Below are 24,249 nucleotides of genomic sequence, written 5' to 3'. Positions count from 1 at the left end.
GCTTTTAAGATGCACCCATTAAACAGCTTCTAATTTGTCCCTGTTTAAAGAATGGCAACATATGCATGCAGGGAAATTAAATGAAAAGGATCTCGTGTAAATGCAATTTATGCTCCAATGAGCATGCATAAAAACGGCCAATGTATGTCATTGAGTTCAGAATGATTATATTACCTTAATGTCCCACTGTAGGCGCTAGCCACGAAAAGCCCTGGTACCCCTGGAAAATCTTGTAGAATATCCAATACCAGATATGGCATGAGCTGAAAAAAATACAGATTGAGAAATATTATAATTTTACCTAATCTGTGTTCTTGCTTTTAATGTATTGCTTTTATAATGTATCCAAACTTCATGCTGCCCTTTATTCTAATTTTAAATGTCCTCTGTTTTACACTTTATTCAGATGGAAGTGATGAATACCTGACAAAGCCAAGAGGATAAAGCTGCCTTCATAGCACTATTCTCCTCACTGCTCCCTTCAACTAGCCCCAAGAGACCCACTGCCAGGGGCCAGGACCTGGAGGTGGTGGGACTGAAGGATCTGCCACTTCCCTTAAAATCTTCCCTCCCCACCTCTTTGTAGTGATTCCCTGCCTCAGTCATGCTGATTCATTGAATGCTAACTGAGATGCTTCCTCTCCCCCACGCGACTGGGGCACATCCTTTGAATAGGGGTTCAGGCTCAGTGATTGATGGGGGCAGAGAAGGCAGTGGCATAGAGCCTCCATGGAGACCACCCTTGTCTCTCAGCATCTCCCTTGAGCCATGTGGATCTCAGGGGGAAGAGAGAGCCATAGGTTTTGGGTCTCTTGGTTGTAGCACATGGGAGCAACCTCCACCCTCCCCCAAAAAAGAAAATGATCCAGTTTCCTACATAGGGTTATCATACTTGGTCTTCCTTGTCCTATGTATCACTAGGGAATAAGAGGATTTCTGGCTCTTTATTTTATTAGCCCTGTCATCCCTTATTGCAAATAAAATACACTCCTGGGTTTCAAGTGTCCCAAAATGTTCCTTAATGTATCTTTCCAAAGGGACAGATCCTGAGAGCTCAGTACCAATGTGGACACAAGAACAAATGGATATAAACTGGCCATTGGGAAGTTTAGACTTGAAATTAGCGAAGGTTTCTAACCACCAGAGGAGTGAAGTTCTGGAATAGCCTTCCAAGGGAAGCAGTGGGGGCAAAAGACCTATCTGGCTTCAAGATTAAACTCGATAAGTTTATGAAAGAGATGGTATGATGGGATAACATGATTTAAGCAATTAATTGATCTTTAACTATTCATGGTAAATAGGCCCAATGGCCTGTGATGGGATGTTAGATAGGGTGGGATCTGAGTTATTACAGAGAATTCTTTCCTGGGTATCTGGCTGGTGAATCTTGCCCACATGCTCAGGGTTTCAGCTGATCGCCATATTTGGGGTCGGGAAGGAATTTTCCTCCAGGGCAGATTGGCAGAGGCCCTGGGGGTTTTTCGCCTTCCTCTGTAGCATGGGGCACAGGTCACTTGCTGGAGGATTCTCTGCACCTTGAAGTCTTTAAACCATGATCTGAGGACTTCAATAGCTCAGACATAGGTGAGAGGTTTATTGCAGGAGTGGGTGGGTGAGATTCCGTGGCCTGCATTGTGCAGGAGGTCAGACTAGATGATCATAATGGTCCCTTCTGACCTTAATGTCTATGAGTCTGAGAGCACCCACGACACTGGAGATGTGTGGGCTCAGCCTCATACCTTGGGAACAGCCCCTAAGGGCAGCAATCCTAATTCATCCCCAACTATTAAACCACTGAGATGTTTAGTGTTAAACCTGGTCTGGTGCTGACACGCGCTTTGCTGTCCATGGGTCACAATCGTGGTATATGGAGTACATTGCTAGTCCACAAAACATAGCACAGACAAGTATCGCCCAGAGTCCCAAAAGGTTGATATAGAGAGATCTGCACAAACATGAAAGGAAACAACAACGTTAAAGAGTTAGCCATAGCAGTGTGCAGCACTGTACTGTAATGTTGCTAAAGATGCAGATGTCCTACTGTACCTGTATTCACTTCCTCATTGGCAGCCAAAAAAAAAGAGAAACATTGTTAACTGAACACTTCTTAGTCTAGTTACAGACTGTGGTCTGTCTGGCTACTAAAGCAGTGCAAAGCCACTAACTCCCAGCAACACACAGAACTGTTGAAAAACATGACAAGCCAGAGAGTAGCTCATAGACTAGTAGCCACACTGTGAGCCCCTTCCCAACCCAGTGAACAGTTACTCACACAAGCAGTGACGTGGAAGTCCATGGGATTGCTTATGAGCATAACTGGCACTAGCAATGGGTTCACAATATGGCTCCAAATACATGATCACCTAAGCTGACAGTTATTAAATATAAACCCCCTATTCTAATTTTGGTATTGTATAGCCAATAGCAGAGGTCCATCCTGCAATGAAATCTAAACATGAGATCATGTGACCTCTGTGGTTATTCTTCATGTCTCACTGTATTTCTTCATTGCAGACCACAGGAAGGGAGCAACCCATTCCCCAGTGTGTTCAAACCTCAGAGGGAGTTTCAGGGGTGGTTGCCCTAGATCCAGTCTTAGTGAGATGTATGGGCTCCCCTTATTTAGCATCGGCATTCCTGTGCCTCTGGTGTCTTGCACTATACAGCTCTACTGTTCTTAAACAGTGCCAGGGCCCCAAGAGGAAGCAATGGGGAAGAACTTTGTAAATGTCCCCTAACAAAGCCAGCACACCTTGGAAGGCTGCCATGGTGCACGCCCTTCTCCTGCTGACTTGGCATGGAGTCCCTCAAAGCTGTTGCTTCTAGAAGGAAATGGACTGCTCACAGTCTGTGAGCTTTCCTTCTTAGTGCCTAGGTAGTCTTGCAGACTGATGTAGTAAACTGACTCCATCTCCTGACAGCACTAGCCCAAAAAGGCTCCAGCTTCAAACATTAATACAACCTCTGCTACCCTAGGTCTTCATTCAATATTGGCTATTCAAAATGCTTCAATCTTCTTGTCCACTTTGGCTTCCTTCTCTACAGAAATGGAGCTCCTGCAGATTACTGGAGGTGTCTAGGTACTTCTAGCTCTAGACGGGTCCTAGTTTCATAAAGTTAATTACCCTCTGGCTCATCTTCGGTGCCCTACTGCAACCCACAATGCGGTATGTTCTTCAACCACGTGGTTCTTTCCCTGTGCTTCTATAAGATTAATTGTATTCTAACCAGCAGCCATTTCGTTGCCTGATGTCCATTGATTGCCATTGAGGCCCTGCTGCTGTGCCAAGCAATCAGAGCTGCATTGGTACCTCCAGTACCTAAGCAAGTGTATCAGCATTGAGGGTGCTTAGGGGGCCATTCAGTGCTTCCAGTGACTGTGAAAGTGCACCAGCCCCGGGTTACTTTAGAAGGTTCATTGGGATGTGTGCAGGAGAGTAGCTCTGCTCTTGAAGATCTTAACGGGGATGGAAATGTATGTTATTGGGTGCACTGGTGTAATATAACTGAGCCTGCAGCCTGGTGTACTTCGTAAAGCTCATCAGCACAAGAGACAACCTGACTTAAATCAAGTGTCTGATAACAAAACCTGGGCATGTTAAAGCTGATTGGGTGACCTCACTGCCAGTGGTCACACTTGGGCCTTGTCTATGCATGTAAATTGCAAAGCTTTAGCTAAATTTGTTTCTAGACTAATTTAGCTAAAATGTTCCAACCTTGTATCATGGACCCTCTCATATAGGGTTGAGTGTGTCTTATATCAATTTACCATAACCTGATTCCTTATCAATATAAGCTAAACTGAGAAAAGGTACTCTTAGACTGATTGAAAATGGACATGCAGAAGAATTTTGTTAAATTAGTACAACTCTCACAGGTAGACAAGGCTTTAAGTAGCATGTTTTAGCCTAGGTCACTATAGTTAAAAATAAAACAAAATTGCTATCAACTGAATGATTAAAGGCATAAAAGTATGACCATGCCCCGATTACTCACAGCATTTTCAAATCTTGTTTTTAAACCATGTTGGCGGCTGGATGTCAAATGACAATCAGTGTTTGTTTGATCTTGTCCTGACTTTAATCCTAGTTCAGAGTGACACTGTATGACTTAAGAAATGAGTTGCTCCCACTAATTCTGAATGAGTAATACTGGGTGGAATACTCTTCTTCAAAGCTGGCATTGTGTCTGGGAAGACTATGCAAGTCTTGCTTTTTAATAAGAATTTAAGATTTCAACATTCAAACCATCGTGTGGTGCCTTTGAAGAGTTGAAGCCAGGGATTGGTAAGGGGAAAAATAAGAGGTAATAAACCGTAGGCTGATGAGTCAATATCACACCTGCATTTATCTGAATTTTATGATTCTTCCACTTTAAACACCTGTACTTCTTTCAAGGGAATACATCATTGTTCAAATACAAGAATCTGAGTTGCTGGTTGTGCTTTCTAGTCACAAAAGTACAGGTGCATATCTTGGGTGGGGTGAGATCCTATCTGAGACAGCCAAGAATCCTGAGATACTTTTCTCATCCCATGGTTTCATGCGTTACCAGAAGGCATGGAATGGAACTTGTGAAATCATTCACACTGTGAGCCCAGTTCATCATTGTACTGCACCTTGTAAATCCTTTACATCAGTGTAATGTGAGTGTAAATTGCTACCATTCTGATGTGGTAGCGTTTCACATCTACTGTGCACTGGTGTAAATGACCACACAAAGAGCAGGGCCAGAGTGAATCTTGTTGTGAGGGTTTTAAGGCTCTTGCAAAAGAAACTAGGCAGCTGCTGTATTGCCAGTCTTTACACCTCTGTGGAGATGCAGTGTTTATGCTGAAAATTATCCAGGCCTCAGGAAATGATCATATTCTCAGGCACAGATAGGGTGACCAGCAGCTGTAAACTCAATGACCCTTGCCTGTAGGAAAGCTGGCAGAAGGGGGCTAAATAAAGAGTTCTCCATGAGGTTTTCCTTGCAGAGATTTCCAGAAGTGCTCCCCAATAAGAGCAGGGCTCTCCCATTAAAATGGAAAGGCTTCAGGGCTCACGCACAGATTCCTGGGAAGCTAAGGCCATCCACATGGAACCACTGTATCTTCACAGCCGCTCTGGCCATGTGACTCCAATGGTGCCAGACTCCTCTGGTCACAACTGAACTGCTTCCAGGATGCCTTTAAAAGATCCCGTTGCACAGGGGGTGGGCAGGGTGCAACCAAGTAATATAGCTTCAGATAGGGATGCTTGGAAGAGTCAACATCAATGACATGCCATACAAGCATGACACATGAAGCTCTTTCCCATACATGAGCAATCCACTGTTGAAGTGAGATGTGCCTTCTGACTGTGTAAAGGCTGATCTTCTGAACAAAGCAGCATGACCAAGGAAGAGGCATTGGAGATACAATGATGATGCACATCAACTCATTCCTGTTACAAATCTGATTGCCTACAACACTAGTTTTTCTTACTGCTTTAACCTTCAGCATTTTAATTCTAAAAACATAGCTTTCACCTGGAGGGGAAAAAAATTGTTTTAATTATTTTGCCCACATTTTAAAAATATCAAACCTCCAAAATACTGTCCCTTCCTATACCTTATGGCATTGTATTGTGGGGAAGGCATTTTTATTTTTCATACATTTCTCAGATAGGTAAATCTATACAGAAAGCTTACTGATCACCAGTCTCCAGCTGCTTACAGCTTCAGGAGAGAGATCACTTGATCATTACCTGTTAGGTTCATTCCCTCTGGGGCACCTGGCATTGGCCACTGTCAGTAGACAGGATACTGGGCTGGATGGACCCTTGGTCTGACCCAGTATGGCCATTCTTATGTTCTTATGTCAGGTCACTAACTGTTCTGAAAACAAAGAACATGATTCTTCAGCAATTTTATCATTGGGCAATCAATTTCAGTAGCTTTATGACTGAATCCTTTAATATTTATTCTGGTACAACTCCCATTCACTGATTTAGGTTTAATATAGTACCAAGCCAAGATCTGGTGTTATTAGAAGCTTTGCACAAATAACACCTATACAATTTGGTCTCTAGGTTGCAAATGAACTTAATACAGCTTTTGTGTGCGTGCACACCAGCATCACAAAACCGTCTGGGACAAAACTGAATGTTGCCATAACTTATCAATCCTGGCATTTAGTCTTCCAATTTGCTTTCGTCCTTGTTCACAAAGCAGAAAGTACAGGTCGTTACTACCTTTCATGAACAGGTTGTATATAAATTTAAAGCATTCATTTAAAAATCTCCCTTTATGAAGAACAGATAGTAGCTAAAGACAGGCACTGAAGAATTACATTTACCGCACACAGGCTTACAATTTTGCTTGGAACCTGGTTTTGCAGGCAATGTATCTCTGAACTTGAGATTGGTTGACCCCGTATATGCCAGTCCAGGTGAAGGTCCCACCTATGAGAATTGTCCAGAAGGTATGTCTTTGCAAGGGGTTGGGATTAAAACTAAATGGGAGAAAAAAATAACAGACTCAGAATATGGACAAAAATGGTGCTTCTCCCTCTGCCCCAATGAAGTTAATTCAATTGAAAACCCGTGTGGACGCAGTTTAACACTTTTAAGATTGTTTAAGCTGATCATGTTTTAGCCTAAGTATATACAAACTTACTCCCAGAAGTTTAATCTTCCCCCATGGTAAGAATCATTTAGAATGCGTCCGATTCCCTCTTGAACCACCACAGCACGTATAATCACAGATGAAAATCCAGCTACCATGATTCCAACCTGGAAAACATCTGTCCAGACTACTGCCTTTAGACCACCCTGTGTAAGGAACAGAACATTCAATGTATAGTAGGAGCATGAAATTAAGATGCAATTATAAATTTTGCAAATTCAAATTTATGGGCCAGCTCACCCGACCTGCAGAAAATCCCATGGGAAGGGCAGGGTGAGGTGATCTGTTTTTCTGAGCCCCACCCACTCCTGCTCCCAGCCTGGCCAGTCTCTACCCAGGAGAGTAGAGAACAGTGCTACAGAGAAGACCACAGCCCTTTCCATGTGGGAGTGGGCAGATGCACAGGTGTTTTCCATATGCAGTTTGGAGCAGGGGAGAGGATGACCAGGCCCTCTGTCTTTATTCAAGTTTAAACTCAATAATTGTACACTACGTTACAGTGGAAGGTTGTTCTATATTTTAACTAAGCAGTTAAAAGAAGGGGGAGGTTCTTTAAAATGAACTGTCAACATACCAGTGTGCAATAGAAGGTACAGACGACTCCAGTTGTGACCACTGCACCCCACAAGTCAAATCCTGTGACTGAAAAAGAGGGAAAATGTACAATTGCAAAGACTGTTTTTGAAAAAAAGTAAATCCTTTAACATTCAACCACATTTGTAGGTTGGTCTGATTGCCTGGAAAAAAAAGATTAGAACCATTTTAAAATGAAAAGTAGAAAATAATAACAATAGCACTCACATGATTTGTGCACTAAAACCAAGGGACTTTGACGGACTAAGAATATAACCAACTCATAACAATAGTTGTGATAGACTTTGCAAACTGCTGAGCAATTAGAAATATTTTTGCATCTAAGGCAGATGTGGGCAACCTGTGGCCCATTAAATAAATAAATTAATTACCTGTGGTAATCCTCTGATGGGCCGCCAGACAATTTGTTTATATTTGCACAGCCGTCCGCAGCGCCCAGTGGCCACGGTTTGCCATTCCTGGCCAATTGGAGTTGCAGGAAGCAGCAGCCAACACTTCCCTGTGGCCCGCACCATTTCCTGTCGCTCCCATTGGCCGGGAACAGTGACCGCGGCCACTGGGAGCTGTGGGCAGCTGTGCAAATGTAAACAAAATGTCTGGCGGCCCGCCAGCGGATTACCCTGACTGACCACATGTGGCCCACAGGCCACAGGTTGCCCACCACTGATCTAAGGACTAATTTCCCTTTAATTAAAATTTTAACAACTAAAACTATATCCTAACCTTTTAAGCCCATGAGTTATCTCATTGACTTCAACACAAAGGGATTTGTGCAGATAGACAGTAAGGGAGTCCCATTCAAGTCAGGGTAACTGAGAGTTGAATTTGTCCTCAAATCTTCAATCTCTTATAAAATCTGTCACAACTACTGGACCAATGCTCAAGTCTTCATTTAGACAAAAAGTCAACAGGAGCTTAGGAAGACTTCTTAATTGGGCCCATGGTTACTTATGTTGATGTCTGTCTTAAAAACCTAATAGTTCTATGTATTTGTAAGGGGACTGTTGCCCCCTTACTAACATTCAGTGGGGGTGTTTTAGGTGCTAGCTCCCAGTACTCAAAGGGGAAGGGTCGATGGGGAATCAGGACCCGAGACTGACAGCCCCCAGGAACAACGGGGAGAGGCCAATGCTTCAGGTTAGCCTGAATGACAGGGTGGGCAGGCTAATCAGGGATTCAGGAGGCCAGGGAGGTCCCGTCCTTGGTGTGAGCTGGAATTGCCTGGGTCAGACAGAGTGGGGCCGAGCTAAGGAGAAAGCAGGGGCCCAAGCTAAGTTGGGGAGCAGAGTTGTGCCAGATCCAGAGGGACCAGAACAGCAGCCCAGAGAAAGCAGACCCTGTCCTGGGAGCAGAGCTGCAGCCCCAAAGCCAGAGGCACAGCCCAGAGGGAGCAGACTTGCCCTGGGAGCAGAGCTGCTGCAACCAGAGCCAGAGGGCCAGAAAAGCAGCCCAGGGAGCTGGAGGCAGAGCAGCAGCCGTGCTGAGGCAGAGTGGAGCTGGAGCTAAGACAGAGTGGAGCTGGAGCTGGGGCTGGAGCAGTCCGGAGCTGGGTGTCGTGAGCAGCTGCGGAGAGCGAGGGGGGATCCTGGGCAGTGGGCCCAGCACAGGGAGATGCCTCAGCCAGGAAGTATTGCAGGCCAGACTCGGAGGGGGATTGGTAACCCCGACAGTGCGGGGGCAATGCTGGGAAGAAGGGCCCTGCCACCTAGAATCTGAGAGCGTGTGGCCACTACCGGAGCGAGCGTCCAACCCACAGCATCCCTGCAGCACAGCCAGGGCCTGAGAAGGAGGCCTGGGACTTACAAGGACAGACTGTGAACTGCCCGGACATTCCAGAGACACTGTTTGTGATGTTCCCTGCCACAGAGCGGGGTGATGTGTTTCCTTTAACCTTTCCCATTTTTCCTTATTCCGTTTAAAATTAATTGTTGATTAAATAACTTGCATTTGCTTCAAATTGTATGTAATAATCAGTGGGTCAGAGAAGTGGCCAGTGCAGAGAGAGTACCCCGGAGTGGGGACACCCTAGCCCCTGTCCTAGGTGACCACAGCAGGATTGGGGGTTGAGCTCCCCCAGGAATCCTGGGTCCAGCCTTGTTGGGGTTACAAGGACTCTGCCAGACAGGAGAGTGGAAGGGGAGTCCTCAAGGGCAGGGAGGCCACTGGGTAAAGGAAGTGGGAGCGAGGACTCAGATCCTTTCGCTAGCCCACTTCACCGGGGTAGTGCAGAAGCCAGGAAAGTTCCCCACAATAGTGGGACTATTCCCCCGCTTACATATTACAAAAAAATAATTAAATAAAACAAACTACCTTGTAAAATGTAAAATAATTAGCATATTTTCCTTTTACCTTGGTTCAGTGCCAGAGCTGGAGCATAAATAACAATTCCAGTGTATAAAATCTAAGGAGGATAAAAGAAATACTAAATCAAATTAAAAGGAACTTGTTCTATACCTACTTAAACTAATTTACCTATAGTATACATAGGTAAATGTATCTATAGGTAGACATAGAGTCTATATCACCAGTACTGTGCAGTATTAAGTAATAATTCCTATCATTTATAAGGGAAAAGTCAGAGGCTACCTAGTATTGCATTCTTCATGGTACACTGTTCCTAAAATGAACACTACAATGGCTCTTAAATACCCAGGCCCTCTTCAACTTTTCCTGGCTTTTCTACAAAGTAGTGTATTGTTTAAAAAAGTGCAGTAATCACATACAAATGCCATATTGCAGAAACCTGTGGAAAGAGGAAAAAATGCTGGGGCTGGCAAATACTTTGCCAAGAAATCTCTTGCAATGTTAATGGCACTCAATATGCAAACATAACTCCGATTACCCAGGACTAGAGCTATGCCATTAAATAGTAATTCTGGTGTAGTCATTAGGGTTTATAGGCTGCCAACATTGGAGGGTGACATGCACATACAGGGTTGAGAACTGGTCTGATTTTCCATCCCTCACCGGAAAGAGTTAAAGACAAACCAATCTTTTCCCTTATGATTATTATGACCAGCAGTAGTCACCGCGGTGCTTCAGAGGAAGGAAGTTTAAAAAAAAACAACAAAAAACCTTCAGCTTTCATCTTGGTGTAATTCCACAAGGCCAAACACAGAGATGTAGCTTCGAGTAAACAGGTGCAATTTCCATGGAAGTCTCCGGACCAAATTCAACAACAACATCAGTAGTGAGGGTAAGTTACACATTGAGGAGTTGATTCTGCATTCACTTATACCTACTTTATGGGATTTAAATCCACTGACTTCAGCACAGTTCCTCCTGATTTACACTGGTGTGAGATCAGACTCCGGCTCATGTGTAAGTGGTAAAGTATCATAACCTGCAGTTACTTGGAATTCAGCAAGTGTGCAAACTTACATGTATAACATACATTCCCTTCTACAGTCCTCTTGGCATGTAACACAACAAGCAACTAACAAGAGAGGAAAATAAAGTCACTCCCCGGCTCCTTTAACTTGTACCATCATATATCCAGCCTTCAATGGTTTACACCGATAATATTCGTATTGACCTCGGTGAGGACAGCACCTTGTTAAACCATCAGCTGAATTTCCCCACAGAATTCCAAACTGGTGCCATTTACAACTGTTTTGCGTACTTTGGGCCAGATCTTTGGCCCAGTTAAGGCTGCTCCACACTGTTCCATAGCACAAAGAAGCCATAAACTCAGCTAAGACAGGGTGGCAGAGGATTCCCCCTATGTTGAGGAATCCTCTGGTGACCATAGGGCTGCCATAGCAACTCCTATACCATCCCCTTTCCACTGTCACCTCCACCAATGCCCCCTTCCCCTGGTGAAAGGGGGACTGGTCAGGGTATCCCTACACTCTGGCAATCTTCAGGTGCCAGAATGGCCCCGTGAAACTGTGGGCATCTATGTTTAACATATAGGCTGCTCTAAATTATGTTAAGGGCCAGACTCACTCCCAGATTGGGGAAACGCAAAGGTGGCATAAAGCCACCTTTCCCCTCCACGCTCCTCCTGAGGTGTGTTGAGTGTATCCCCCCCACAGCTCAGGATCTACCTCCACAATGAAAGCCATATCAGTGCAAGCTGCACTGTTTTGTCACTTATACCTGTTTTCTGAACAAGCTACACCTAACTTGTAGCCTTCACAAATTATAGCCCTGGTCTACACTAGGATTTTAGGTCGAATTTAGCAGTGTTAAATCGATGTAAACCTGCACCCGTCCACACGATGAAGCCCTTTATTTCGACTTAAAGGGCTCTTAAAATCGATTTCCTTACTCCACCCCTGACAAGTGGATTAGCGCTTAAATCGGCCTTGCTGGCTCGAATTTGGGGTACTGTGGACACAATTTGACGTATTGGCCTCCGGGAGCTATCCCAAAGTGCTCCTTTGTGACCGCTCTGGACAGCACTCTCAACTCAGATGCACTGGCCAGGTAGACAGGAAAAGAACTGCGAACTTTTGAATCTCATTTCCTGTTTGGCCAGCATGGCAAGCTGCAGGTGACCATGCAGAGCTCATCAGCAGAGGTGACCATGATGGAGTCCCAGAATCGCAAAAGAGCTCCAGCATGTACTGAACGGGAGGTACGGGATCTGATCGCTGTATGGGGAGAGGAATCCATGCTATCAGAACTCCGTTCCAGTTTTTGAAATGCCAAAACCTTTGTCAAAATCTCCCAGGGCATGAAGGACAGAGGCCATAACAGGGACCCGAAGCAGTGCCGCGTGAAACTTAAGGAGCTGAGGCAAGCCTACCAGAAAACCAGAGAGGCGAACGGCCGCTCTGGGTCAGAGCCCCAAACATGCCGCTTCTATGACGAGCTGCATGCCATTTTAGGGGGTTCAGCCACCACTACCCCAGCCGTGTTGTTTGACTCCTTCAATGGAGATGGAGGCAACACAGAAGCAGGTTTTGGGGACGAGGAAGATGATGATGATGAGGTTGTAGATAGCTCACAGCAAGCAAGCGGAGAAACCGGTTTTCCTGACAGCCAGGAACTGTTTCTCACCCTGGACCTGGAGCCAGTACCCCCCGAACCCACCCAAGGCTGCCTCCTGGACCCAGCAGGCGGAGAAGGGACCTCCGGTGAGTGTACCTTTTAAAATACTATACATGGTTTAAAAGCAAGCATGTGAAAGGATTAATTTGCCCTGGCATTCGCGGCTCTCCTGGATGTACTCCCAAGGCCTTTGCAAAAGGTTTCTGGGGAGGGCAGCCTTATTGCGTCCTTCATGGTAGGACACTTTACCACTCCAGGCCAATAACACATACTTGGGAATCATTGTACAACAAAGCATTGCAGTGTATGTTTGCTGACGTTCAAACAACATCTGTTCTTTATCTCTCTGTGTTATCCTCAGGAGAGTGAGATATCATTCATGGTCACCTGGTTGAAATAGGGTGCTTTTCTTCAGGGGACACTCAGAGGAGCCCATTCCTGCTGGGCTGTTTGCCTGCGGCTGAACAGAAATGTTCCCCGCTGTTAGCCACGGGGAGGGGGGAGGGTTGAGGGGGTAGCCACGTGGTGGGAGGAGGCAAAATGCGACCTTGTAACGAAAGCACATGTGCTATGTATGTAATGTTAACAGCAAGGTTTACCCTGAAAGAGTGTAGCCACTGTTTTATAAAATGTGTCCTTTTAAATACCGCTGTCCCTTTTTTTTTCTCCACCAGCTGCATGTGTTTCAATGATCACAGGATCTTCTCCTTCCCAGAGGCTAGTGAAGCTTAGAAAGAAAAAAAAACGCACTCCTGATGAAATGTTCTCTGAGCTCATGCTGTACTCCCACACTGACAGAGCACAGACGAATGCATGGAGGCAAATAATGTCAGAGTGCAGGAAAGCACAAAATGACCGGGAGGAGAGGTGGCAGGCTGAAGAGAGTAAGTGGCGGGCTGAAGACAGGGCTGAAGCTCAAATGTGGCGGCAGCATGATGAGAGGAGGCAGGATTCAATGCTGAGGCTGCTGGAGGACCAAACCAGTATGCTCCAGTGTATGGTTGAGCTGCAGCAAAGGCAGCTGGAGCACAGACTGCCACTACAGCCCCTGTGTAACCAACCGCCCTCCTCCCCAAGTTCCATAGCCTCCACACCCAGATGCCCAAGAATGCAGTGGGGGGGCCTCCGGCCAACCAGCCACTCCGCCACAGAGGATTGCTCAAAACAAAGAAGGCTGGCATTCAATAAATTTTAAAGTTGTAAACTTTTAAAGTGCTGTGTGGCATTTTCCTTCCCTCCTCCACTACCCCTCCTGGGCTACCTTGGTAGTCATCCCCCTATTTGTGTGATGAATGAATAAAGAATGCATGAATGTGAAGCAACAATGACTTTATTGCCTCTGCAAGCGGTGATCGAAGGGAGGAGGGGAGTGTGGTTAGCTTACAGGGAAGTAGAGTGAACCAAGGGGCGGGGGTTTCATCAAGGAGAAACAAAGAGAACTTTCACACCGTAGCCTGGCCAGTCATGAAACTGGTTTTCAAAGCTTCTCTGATGCGTACCGCGCCCTCCTGTGCTCTTCTAACCGCCCTGGTGTCTGGCTGCGCGTAACCAGCAGCCAGGCGATTTGCCTCACCTCCCACCCTGCCATAAACGTCTCCCCCTTACTCTCACAGATATTGTGGAGCACACAGCAAGCAGTAATAACAGTGGGAATATTGGTTTAGCTGAGGTCTAAGCGAATCAGTAAACTGCGCCAGCGCGCCTTTAAACGTCCAAATGCACATTCTACCACCATTCTGCACTTGTTCAGCCTGTAGTTGAACAGCTCCTGACTACTGTCCAGGCTGCCTGTATACGGATTCATGAGCCATGGCATTAAGGGGTAGGCTGGGTCCCCAAGGATAACTATAGGCATTTCAACATCCCCAACAGTTATTTTCTGGTCTGGGAATAAAGTCCCTTCCTGCAGCTTTTGAAACAGACCAGAGTTCCTGAAGATGCGAGCGTCATGTACCTTTCCCGGCCATCCCACGTTGATGTTGGTGAAACGTCCCTTGTGATCCACCAGAGCTTGCAGCACTATTGAAAAGTACCCCTTGCAGTTTATGCACTCGGCGGCTTGGTGCTCTGGTGCCAAGATAGGGATATGGGTTCCGTCTATGGCCCCACCACAGTTAGGGAATCCAATTGCAGCAAAGCCATCCACTATGACCTGCACATGTCCCAGGGTCACTACCCTTGATATCAGCAGATCTTTGATTGCGTGGGCTACTTGCATCACAGCAGCCCCCACAGTAGATTTGCCCACTCCAAATTGATTCTCAGCTGACCGGTAGCTGTCTGGCGTTGCAAGGTTCCACAGGGCTATCGCCACTCGCTTCTCAACTGTGAGGGCTGCTCTCATCTTGGTATTCATGTGCTTCAGGGCAGGGGAAAGCAAGTCACAAAGTTCCGTGAAAGTGCCCTTACGCATGCGAAAGTTTCGCAGCCACTGGAAATCATCCCAGACCTGCAACACTATGCGGTCCCACCAGTCTGTGCTTGTTTCCCGAGCCCAGAATCAGCGTTCCACAGCATGAACCTGCCCCATTAGCACCATGATGCATGCATTGGCAGGGCCCTTGCTTTCAGAGAAATCTGTGTCCATGTCCTGATCACTCACGCAACCGCGCTGACGTCGCCTCCTCGCCCAGTATCGCTCTGCTGGGTTCTGGTGCTGCATATACTGCTGGATAATGCGTGTGGTGTTTAATGTGCTCCTAATTGCCAAAGTGAGCTGAGCGGCCTCCATGCTTGCCTTGGTATGGCATCCGCACAGAAAAAAGGTGCGGAACGATTGTCTGCCATTGCTCTGACGGAGGGAGGGGCGACTGACGACACGGCTTACAGGGTTGGCTTCAGGGAGCTAAAATCAACAAAGGGGGTGGCTTTACGTCAAGGAGTATTTCAGGCAGGACTTCACGGAGGGTTCCAATAAGAAATGGTGCACCTAAGTTATTGTTCTTATTGGAACAAGGAGGTTAGTCTGGCCTCTGATTGATACATGGCTAGATTTACCTCGCTGCACCTTCTCTGTGAGTGACTGCAGTGTGACCTAGAAGAATGAGTCCCCTAGACGGGGGAGGGGGGGACGCAAATGAGTACAAAACAAATCTGGTCTATTTCTTGTTCTGATCCACTCCATCTATCTTTTACATCTTTGGCTGGCAGCAGATGGTGCAGAGGACTGCATGCCATCCACATCTCATGGCTGCCCGGCAGAAGATGATGCAATACGACTGCCAGCAATACATATCGTCTGCCTGCTTACCATAAGATGGTTCAATAGGACTGACTGCAGGACTAAAGAGAATGACTTGATCAAGTCACTCCAAATTTAGTCCCTGCGCCCATGTCTGCCCAGGCGCTCCTGGCAGACGTGGCCAGGAGCACCTCGGACATGATGATGACGGCTACCAGTCCTATTGCACCGTCTGCTGCCACAAGGCAATGGGTTGCTGCTACTGTGTAGCAATGCAGTACCGCGTCTGCCAGCACCCAGGAGACATACGGTGACAGTGAGCGGAGCGGGCTCCATGCTTGCCGTGGTATGGCGTCTGCACAGGTAACTCAGGAAAAAAGGCGCGAAACGATTGTCTGCCCTTGCTTTCACGGAGGGAGGGAGGGAACGGGGGCCTGACGATATGTACCCAGAACCACCCGCGACAATGTTTTAGCCCCATCAGGCATTGGGATCTCAACCCAGAATTCCAATGGGCAGCGGAGACTGCAGGAACGGTGGGATAGCTACCCTCAGTGCAACGCTCCAGAAGTCGACTCCAGCCTCGGTACTGTGGAAGCACTCCGCCGAGTTAATGCACTTAATGCACTTAGAGCATTTTCTGTGGGGACACACATACTCGAATACATAAAACCGATTTCTAAAAAAACGACTTCTATAAATTCGACCTAATTTCGTAGTGTAGACATACCCATAGAGTACCTGGCTGACTGTCAGCATGGCATGGGACAGCAAACTTTTTGAGTGAGTCAGCATAGAAAAATAGCTTTCTAATATGCAGTGAATGTTTTCCCATCTGCTTTCTGGCATCCCAGACAAAACGTGTTCTTGCCACAATCATGATCAGATTTTGTCTAAATTAAAAGAAGAATCGAGATCTAATCTTTCAACTTCTTCATTTTATTTAGAAAAAAATGACACACCAATGGCTAGAGGACCAATAAAATTATACCAGCAGAACAGTAAAATACTATTTTTAAAAAATCTTCCTTTTAATGATCCAGACAGTTTCAGATATAAGCTTTAGCACAGAGAAATACATATTTTCTTGGACATATTGCTAATATGTATTGAATTATTTTTCGCTGTGGTTTACGAATAGCTTGGCCCACTTTTAGCCTTCAGTTTCTTAGTGAATATTATTTTAGGGTGAGATGACATCGGTATTCAAATATAGTGGTGTTCCACTATTCTTCTCATGCTTTCTATATCTCTGATGGGTTTGTCCTTGCTTTACAGGGAGGGACAAGTACCAGTGCCAAGTAGCAAGCAACCAGCTAGCATTGCAACGTGTGTTTAGTTCAACGTTCCCTAGATACTCGGGTTACTCAAGGATCCTCTGGGCAGGGAACAAAGAGCAGTGCTGGAGAGTGCATGCTCTTCATTACTAGGTAGTATGAAGAACTTCCTTGTCTCTTTCTTTCGTGTCAATATCTAATATTTCACAATAAACTTAGCAACCACTTACACGTGACTACCAGTTACACCACACTAAAATAATGCTCAAGGCTATTAAAGATCAAAGAACCTGTTTGAGGTTTACTTGCCGTTTGTATAATGAAGAGGATTGTCCCACAGAGACGCAGATATTTATTAAATCGAAGCTCCAAGTACTGCAAAAGAGGTGAATAAACAACTTTAATGTCAAAAATTTACATTTATAGAAATGGTATTAAGACACCTCCTGTAAGAAAAGATACTACTGTTCAGCAGAAGTAACCGTTTTTATATTTACATGGATGGCTGGCAGCTCTCATGATCAACCTGATCTTGTTTTCTGCAGACATCACTGTCATTTAGTTAAACCTGAGAGAAGCTAAATATTTACCTAGTTAGTATAAGCTGGAGCACAAAGAACAGAGTTTGGTCATATATACATACATATGTAGTGCTTTCTAGCACAGGTATCTTACAGAACTTTTCAGACAATAGTTGTGCATTGTGACTGGACAAAATCCAGCCGTTGTTACGCCTTTAGCTACAATCCTAACTAGTTGTGAGGGAATATAACTTTTTTTTATTGTGAGGTGGAAGAAAGAATTATCTCTACCCTCTTTGAAAACTGCCAAGATTTTCATTTGCAGCCGAACAGCTGTCTGAGAGGGGCAGAAGTCTTTCAGTTTAACTGGGTCATCTAAATCTGGATCTCCTGCTACTGTAACAGGACCAGCAGCACTTGCCCGAGGCATTCACTGTCTGTTAGCATTATATATAAACCCAACTTCTGGGATGGTGTATAATAATAAATTACTACTAATAATAATTAATAATACCCAGATCTTATACAGCATGAATAGGGCCCTACCAAATTCACAGTCCATTTTGGTCAATTTCATGGTCATAGGATTTTAAAAAGAGTAAATTTCATGATTTCAGCTATTTAAATATGAAATTTCACGGTGAAGAAATTGTAGGGGTCCTAACCTAAAAAGAAGTGGGGGGGGGGTCACATGGTTATTGTAGGCAGGGTTGTGGTATTGCTACCCTTACTTCTGCACTGCTGCTGGCGCCTTCAGAATGGGGTGGCCAGAGAGCAGCGGCTGCTGGCCAGGAGCATGGTACGGTATTGCCACCCTTACTTCTGTGCTGCTACCTGCAGAGCTGGGCCCTCAGTCAGCAGCCGCCATTCTCAGGCCACCCAGCTCGGAAGGCAGCAGTGCAGAAGTAAGGTGGCATGGTATGGCATTGTCACCCTTACTTTTGCGCAGCTGCTGGCAGGGTGCCGCCTTCAGAGCTGGGGGCCCGTCCAACAGCCACCGCTCTCCAGCCGCCCAGCTCTGAAGGCAGCACAGAAGTAAGGGTGGCAATACCACGATCCCCCCTAAAATAACCTTGTGACCCCCCTGCAACTCCCTTTTGGGTCAGGACCCCCAGTTTGAGAAACTCTGGTTCCCCCATGAAATTGGTATAGTATAGGGTAAAAGCACACAAAAGACCAGATTTCATGGGGGGAGACCAGATTTCATGGTCCATGACGCATTTTTCATGGCCGTGAATTTGGTAGGTGTGGTAGGATAAGGCCCTGAAACATAAACCCTTGTATTAGAGGCCCAGTATGAGACCCAAGGCCTGAACTAAAGTAATGGTCAAGACTTTGCTAACATAAAGCAAAATTAAGCTGTGAGCCAGAGGCAGGCCCTACTCACGGAAGCTGGCAAGAAGAAGGCTGATGCTGCAATTATACACATACCTGAGCACTAAGCACTAGTAATATAAACATGGGCCAGGATGGTACCAGAACAGACCAGGACTAGCACATTCCACAGAGATAACAAGGAAGACAGGGTCCTAAAGGATAACATGATGGATAGAGTTGTTTTGTTCAAACCAACATGCACAAGATGATAGGCAACACCATACTAGGTAGAGGGGTTGTACCTCAATACATCAGGAGTGATGTGTAACTTGTTTGTACCTGTGTATAAGAATTCACACCTAAGGAGTTGTCTTGGTCCAGCCTAAGGGGCAGTGGAGAGTCCCGCCACTGACTGAGCTATGGCCATTGTCAGGGGGCACATATTCGTAGTATGTCCTGTACAGTCTGCAGAAAACTATTACTGTGCTTCGTTTGACAATAAACCTGCCTGAATACCTTCTCGGAATCTGTGGTCAGTGGGGGTTCTCTTCGGGTCTACTGTGGAGGGCTGGCCTTACCATGAGGCAAACTGAGGCAGCCGCCTCAGGTGCCAGACTGTGGGGGGGCGCCACTAGGACCCAGAGTGTAGAAAATTGTGTCTGCTGCTGGTGCATATGTATTCTCTCTGCTCTAGATGCACAGAGATGGTGGAGCGCTGTGCTGGAGGAAGGAGGGCACAAGAGACATAACAGGCAGGCAGGAGAAAAGGTAAGAGGGAATAACAAAAAGCAGCAGGAGCTGCAGGGAGAGAAAGGAGGAGAGTGTGGTGGAGGCACAAGAAACAGCTGCTGCTAAGTTTAGTTCCTTAAGTCTAGATGATCCAGGACTGTGGACCCACTTGAGCAGTAGCCTGAGGGACTTCCTTGTACTGCATGGACCACAGCAAGTGAAAAACTTCATGTTCCCCAAAGACAATGAAAATAGAAGTTTCCATCCAACACATTACTGGCGTGAAATCCCCAATGGTGACAAAGTGGAGAGGCCATGGCTTATCTACTCAAAAACTCAAAATGCTGCATACTGTTTTTGTTGCAAACTCTTCCAGTCTAATGTTCCAGCCACATTGGGTTCCACAGGAACAAAGGACTGGAAAAATCTGGCTAGAAATCTGGCATGCCATGAGAAGGCAGCAAATCACCAGAGAACATTCCACAGATAGAAAGAGCTTGAGAGGAGACAAAGGTTAAAGGCCACCATAGATGATCAGCATCAAGAGAAGATTGCATCAGAGTCTCTTTACCAGCAACATGTTCTGAAAAGGCTCATTGCCATTGTGAGAATGCTTGCTACCCAAAACCTAGCACTGCCTGGCACTTCAGACCAGCTGTATGTGCCAAACAATGGAAACTTCCTTCAAATTGTGGAGCTGATGGCTAAGTTTGATGCTGTACTCCAGGAGCATCTAAGAAGAGTCACCACCCAAGAAATGTACACACACAACTACCTTGGAAACAATTCAAAATGAGATCATACAGTTACTGGCAACAAAAGTCAAACAGAAGAATGTGGCAGCTCTGAAGCCAGCAAGTTATTACTCTGTTATTCTGGATTGCACACCTGATATCAGCCATACGGAACAAATGACTTTAATGGTGCGTTTTGTAACAACAACAGAACCTAGTGAAAATGTCCCTGCAATGGTGACTGTCAGAGAGCATTTTCTAGAATTTATTGACATTGATGATACTACAGGATTTGGTATGACAATTGTGCTTCCTAAAAAGCTGGAAGATATGGGAATTGTGATATGATAGCTGACATGAGAGGTCAGAGCTATGATAATGGTGCCAACATGAGAGGAAAGAACAGAGGAGTGCAGACACAGATCCGAGAGTTAAACCCTCGAGCTTTTTTTGTCCCATGCAGTTCTCATTCATTGAACTTAGTGGTCAGTGATGCAGCATCAGCTTCTAGTGAGGCTGCTGAATTTTTTAATGTAATTCAAAGCATCTATGTATTTTTCTCTTGGCATCAACTTATTGATGGCAAATTTTAAAGCAACATCTGGGAACATCCTCTCTGATGCTGAAACCACTGAGTGGCACGTGATGGGAAAGTCAAGTGGAGGCGATAAAGCCTATCAAACACCAAATTGGGAAGACAGATGATGCCATAGTTTCCATTATGGAGGATAATGCTAGGACAGGAACTGTTTGTGGGAGAACAGTGGCAGAGGGAAATGGAATCACCAGAAACATACATAACTTCAAATTTCTGTGTGGCTTAGTGATGTGGCATGACTTACTGTTTGAAATAAATGTTGTAAGCAAGAGACTCCATGGTGTTGACCCTGATATATCTGGAGCAATGGAACAACTGGAGAAAGCAAAGTCATACCTACAGTCTTACCGGCCAGATGAGGGATTTCAAAACGTTCTGAAGAGTGCACAGAAGTTGTCAGAGGAACTTCACACTGAAGCTATTTTCCCACCCATTCAAGAATACAAGAGTCACCAAAGAAGAAGACATTTTGATTACAAGGCACAGGATAATCCCATAAGAGTTCCCAAACAACAATTCAAAGTTGAATTCTTTAACCAGGTGCTAGATTGTGCAATAGAGTTAGTTGAAGAATGTTTCATGCAGCTCAAGGAACACAGCAGTATATTTGGGATGTTGTACGATATTCCAAAACTCCTCCCTATACCTGAAGAAGACCTACACCAGCAATGCAGGGCACTAGAGACAGTGTTGACACATGATGACATTTGCGATATTGATGCGAGGGCTTTAGGTGATGAACTGAAAGCCCTTTCAAGATACTTTTCAGCAGGATCAACTCCAAATGCTGTTCTGGAATATATGTGCACAAATAAAATGACCACCCTCTTTCCAAATGCTTTTGTTGCTCTGCACATACTTCTAACACTTCCTGTAACTGTTACCAGTGGAGAACGCAGCTTCTCCAAGCTGAAGTTAATAAAAAACATCTACGCTCCACAATGACACAGGAGTGGCTGGTCGGCCTTGCAACCATCTCAATAGAGCATGAGCTGGCCCAGACTGTGGACCTTCAGCAGGAAGCAGTTCAAATCTTTGCAACCAAGAAGGCACGGAAAGCAACACTTTGATTATTCAAACAGATAAAAATGCCAGACAAGAAAGGTTGCATTTGCTGTTCAGGCGTTTGAAAGTTAAGGGTTACTTAAAATTTTTGAACAAGACATTTTAAGTTGTTAGTTCTCCTTTATTGGGGTAGGTAGCAGAGCAGTTCCATGAGAGGAGTAGAACGGGAAGAAGGCATATTGAGACCTTTCAAAGTTTTGGCTCAAGCGAGGGGACATGGAGGCGTCATTTGAGCTCCCCGCCTCAGGTGCCAAAATGTTGTGGGCTGGCCCTGCTGCCGTGTCAGCTATCTGCACAGAGCAGGGCCAGCACACAGACCGAACACATGCACGCAGCCGACTGTTATCAACATTGAACAGAGCAGAGCACCACAATGGTGACATCTGACGACAGTAGGGCCCTAAGCATGAACCACAACCTTCTGCCTACAGTGTAGGCTAAGACTCAAGATCCTCAGCTGACAGTCAATCTTGGCTTCATTTGACTTTTTACCCTGAAATTTCATTCCCTTGTCTTAACAGAAACATCCATGTACAGTTGAGTAAAGGAGATCTCCTTTATGGGCCAATCAATGCAGATACAAATATCTCATTTCAAAGAGCTGGCATTCATCTTTGAGTCTTTGCAATTGTTTAAACATCATTGAATTTTGAATGGATGCATACAGAAAGGCACAGTTTAACACTTCGGTGAACAAAAAGAAGTGTTTGAACTATGGTAGTCCGCTCATACTAACAGTGAGGGGAATGAACTTAATGGCTGCACTATAATAATACTGCATTTTTTACCCGTCTTTTTCAGGAGTTAGTGTCTAGTCATAATTAAGAGCCCAAAATTTATTATATAATATATAATTATATAATATATAATTAAGAGCCCAAAATTTGCCCAAAAAGTCAATTTGAGGCAACTAGAGATTTGTACTGGAGAATTCCCCCTATGTTGGGGAGAATCTAATGGAGCTGTTCTTCCACCTCCTGTGCAGAAACTTCACTGCTTGGTGTAAGAATAGGCAAGACGCAGGAAGAGTGAAGGGGCGATGTCAACAAGGCTCCCACTTCCCAATGGATGCTAGATCCCTCAGGGACTTTATGCCAGAGGCCTAAGTTAAAATTGCCCTGTGTGCAGCTTTTACCACACTGGGCTGGGGTGCAGTGGAAAATCAAGTCCTAATTTTCTAAAGCCATATTTTGGCACCCAGGTAAAGAAGTGGCCTGACTTGCACATATGCTGAGCACTTGCAAATCTCATTGTATAAGTACTAAGGAAAATCCAGCCGCTGCTATTTAGGGCCCTGATCCAGAGACCTATTTATCTGTAAACACAAGAGGAAGTCCCAGTGAAATCAATAAGACTGTTCATATGCTTGACTGTTCATATGGGTGTCTAAATGATCTGCTGGATTGGGCCTTTATGCCTCAACCTGGATTTAGGAACTTAAATTGAGGCAGGCACCCAGGATTGGGAGTTTCGGCTTCTATTTTAGAGGGCTTTTCTTTGTGTTATTCCAAGTCACGAACCAATCTGTGCAAAATTAAATCCACAGCTTGGATTGAAAATCTAGAGGGCTAACATTCTCCAGGAGAAAAAACAACTAGGAGTACTTGTGGCAGCTTAGAGACTAACAAATTTATTTGGGCATAAGCTTTTGTGGGCTAAAACCCACTTCATCAGATGCATGGAGTGGATTTTAGCCCACGAAAGCTTATGCCCAAATAAATTTGTTAGGCTCTAAGGTGCCACAAGTACTCCTTTTTATTTTTGCAGATACAGACTAATAGGGCTACCCCTCTGAAACCACTCTCCAGGAGCAAACTCATATGGAGTGAGTCCATTGAGACAGGAGATCTTAGGGGTCACCGGGAGACCTGCCATGGCCTCTGCAAGGGGGAAACATCAATTGGAAGGGGCGGGCTACTACAGGGGCAAGGCCACGTGGGGGACGCTCCTGAGAGACACAGGCATAGCGGATCGGTATGGAGGGTATAGCGAGGATGCTGAATGGGGCTAGTGCTCCCTAGCGGGGAGAGAGCGGCAGCCCCGCTTACCTCGTAGGTGCTGGTGATCCCCAGCCTGTAGAAGACGGGCAGGAAGACCTCGGCGCTGATGAGCACCACCAGGAAGTAGGTGATGGCGAAGATGCAGAATATGGCCCCGAAGCGGTAGATCTCCGCCGGGGTGCCCAGCACGGTGACCGCCGACATGAAGCTGGCGGTGAGGGACAGCGCCACGGGCAGGGCGTTCATGCTGCGGCCGCCCATCAGGAAGTCCTTGGAGGTCTGCTGGCCGCCGCCCGCGAAGGCGTAGTACACGCCGATGACCGCGGAGACCAGCAGCATGGCCCCGAACACCACATAGTCCCACACGGTGAAGTGCCCGATGCCCATGGCCGCAGGCGCTCGCAGCGGAGGGGTTGTGTTTAACTCTGGAGGCGGGGGAGGAGGCGCCTCCGGGGCTCGCTACGCGGGGCTATGGGTGGCAGCCAGCGATCCTCGATTTGCGCGCCCTGTGCCCTGCGCTGCGCGTCCCGTTCCCTGCGCGCCCTGTGCCCAGCTCAGCGCCCCCTCTCCCTGCGCGTCTTGTGCCC

At 45.9% G+C, this 24,249-nt stretch overlaps 1 protein-coding gene across 1 annotated transcript in view; it reads right to left on the bottom strand.

The window, feature by feature from the left end:
• SLC5A8 (solute carrier family 5 member 8) overlaps window positions 1-24,049 on the bottom strand; it is a 42,037-nt gene extending 17,988 nt beyond the window's left edge. The window contains exons 1-8 of the mRNA XM_077807657.1: window positions 23,711-24,049; window positions 17,008-17,073; window positions 9,592-9,643; window positions 7,223-7,290; window positions 6,640-6,794; window positions 6,335-6,475; window positions 1,816-1,945; window positions 175-263 (exon numbers count right to left, since the gene is read on the bottom strand). Of these exons, the coding sequence (XP_077663783.1) occupies window positions 175-263; window positions 1,816-1,945; window positions 6,335-6,475; window positions 6,640-6,794; window positions 7,223-7,290; window positions 9,592-9,643; window positions 17,008-17,073; window positions 23,711-24,049 (1,040 nt within the window). The remainder of the gene's footprint in view (window positions 1-174; window positions 264-1,815; window positions 1,946-6,334; window positions 6,476-6,639; window positions 6,795-7,222; window positions 7,291-9,591; window positions 9,644-17,007; window positions 17,074-23,710) is intronic.
• Window positions 24,050-24,249: the final 200 nt, after the last annotated feature.

The sequence above is a fragment of the Eretmochelys imbricata genome, chromosome 1 (assembly GCF_965152235.1).
Source record: "Eretmochelys imbricata isolate rEreImb1 chromosome 1, rEreImb1.hap1, whole genome shotgun sequence".
Lineage (NCBI taxonomy): Eukaryota > Metazoa > Chordata > Testudines > Cheloniidae > Eretmochelys > Eretmochelys imbricata.
The sequence above is the reverse complement of the archived record's forward strand: the minus strand, read 5'-3'. Positions and strand labels throughout refer to the sequence as shown.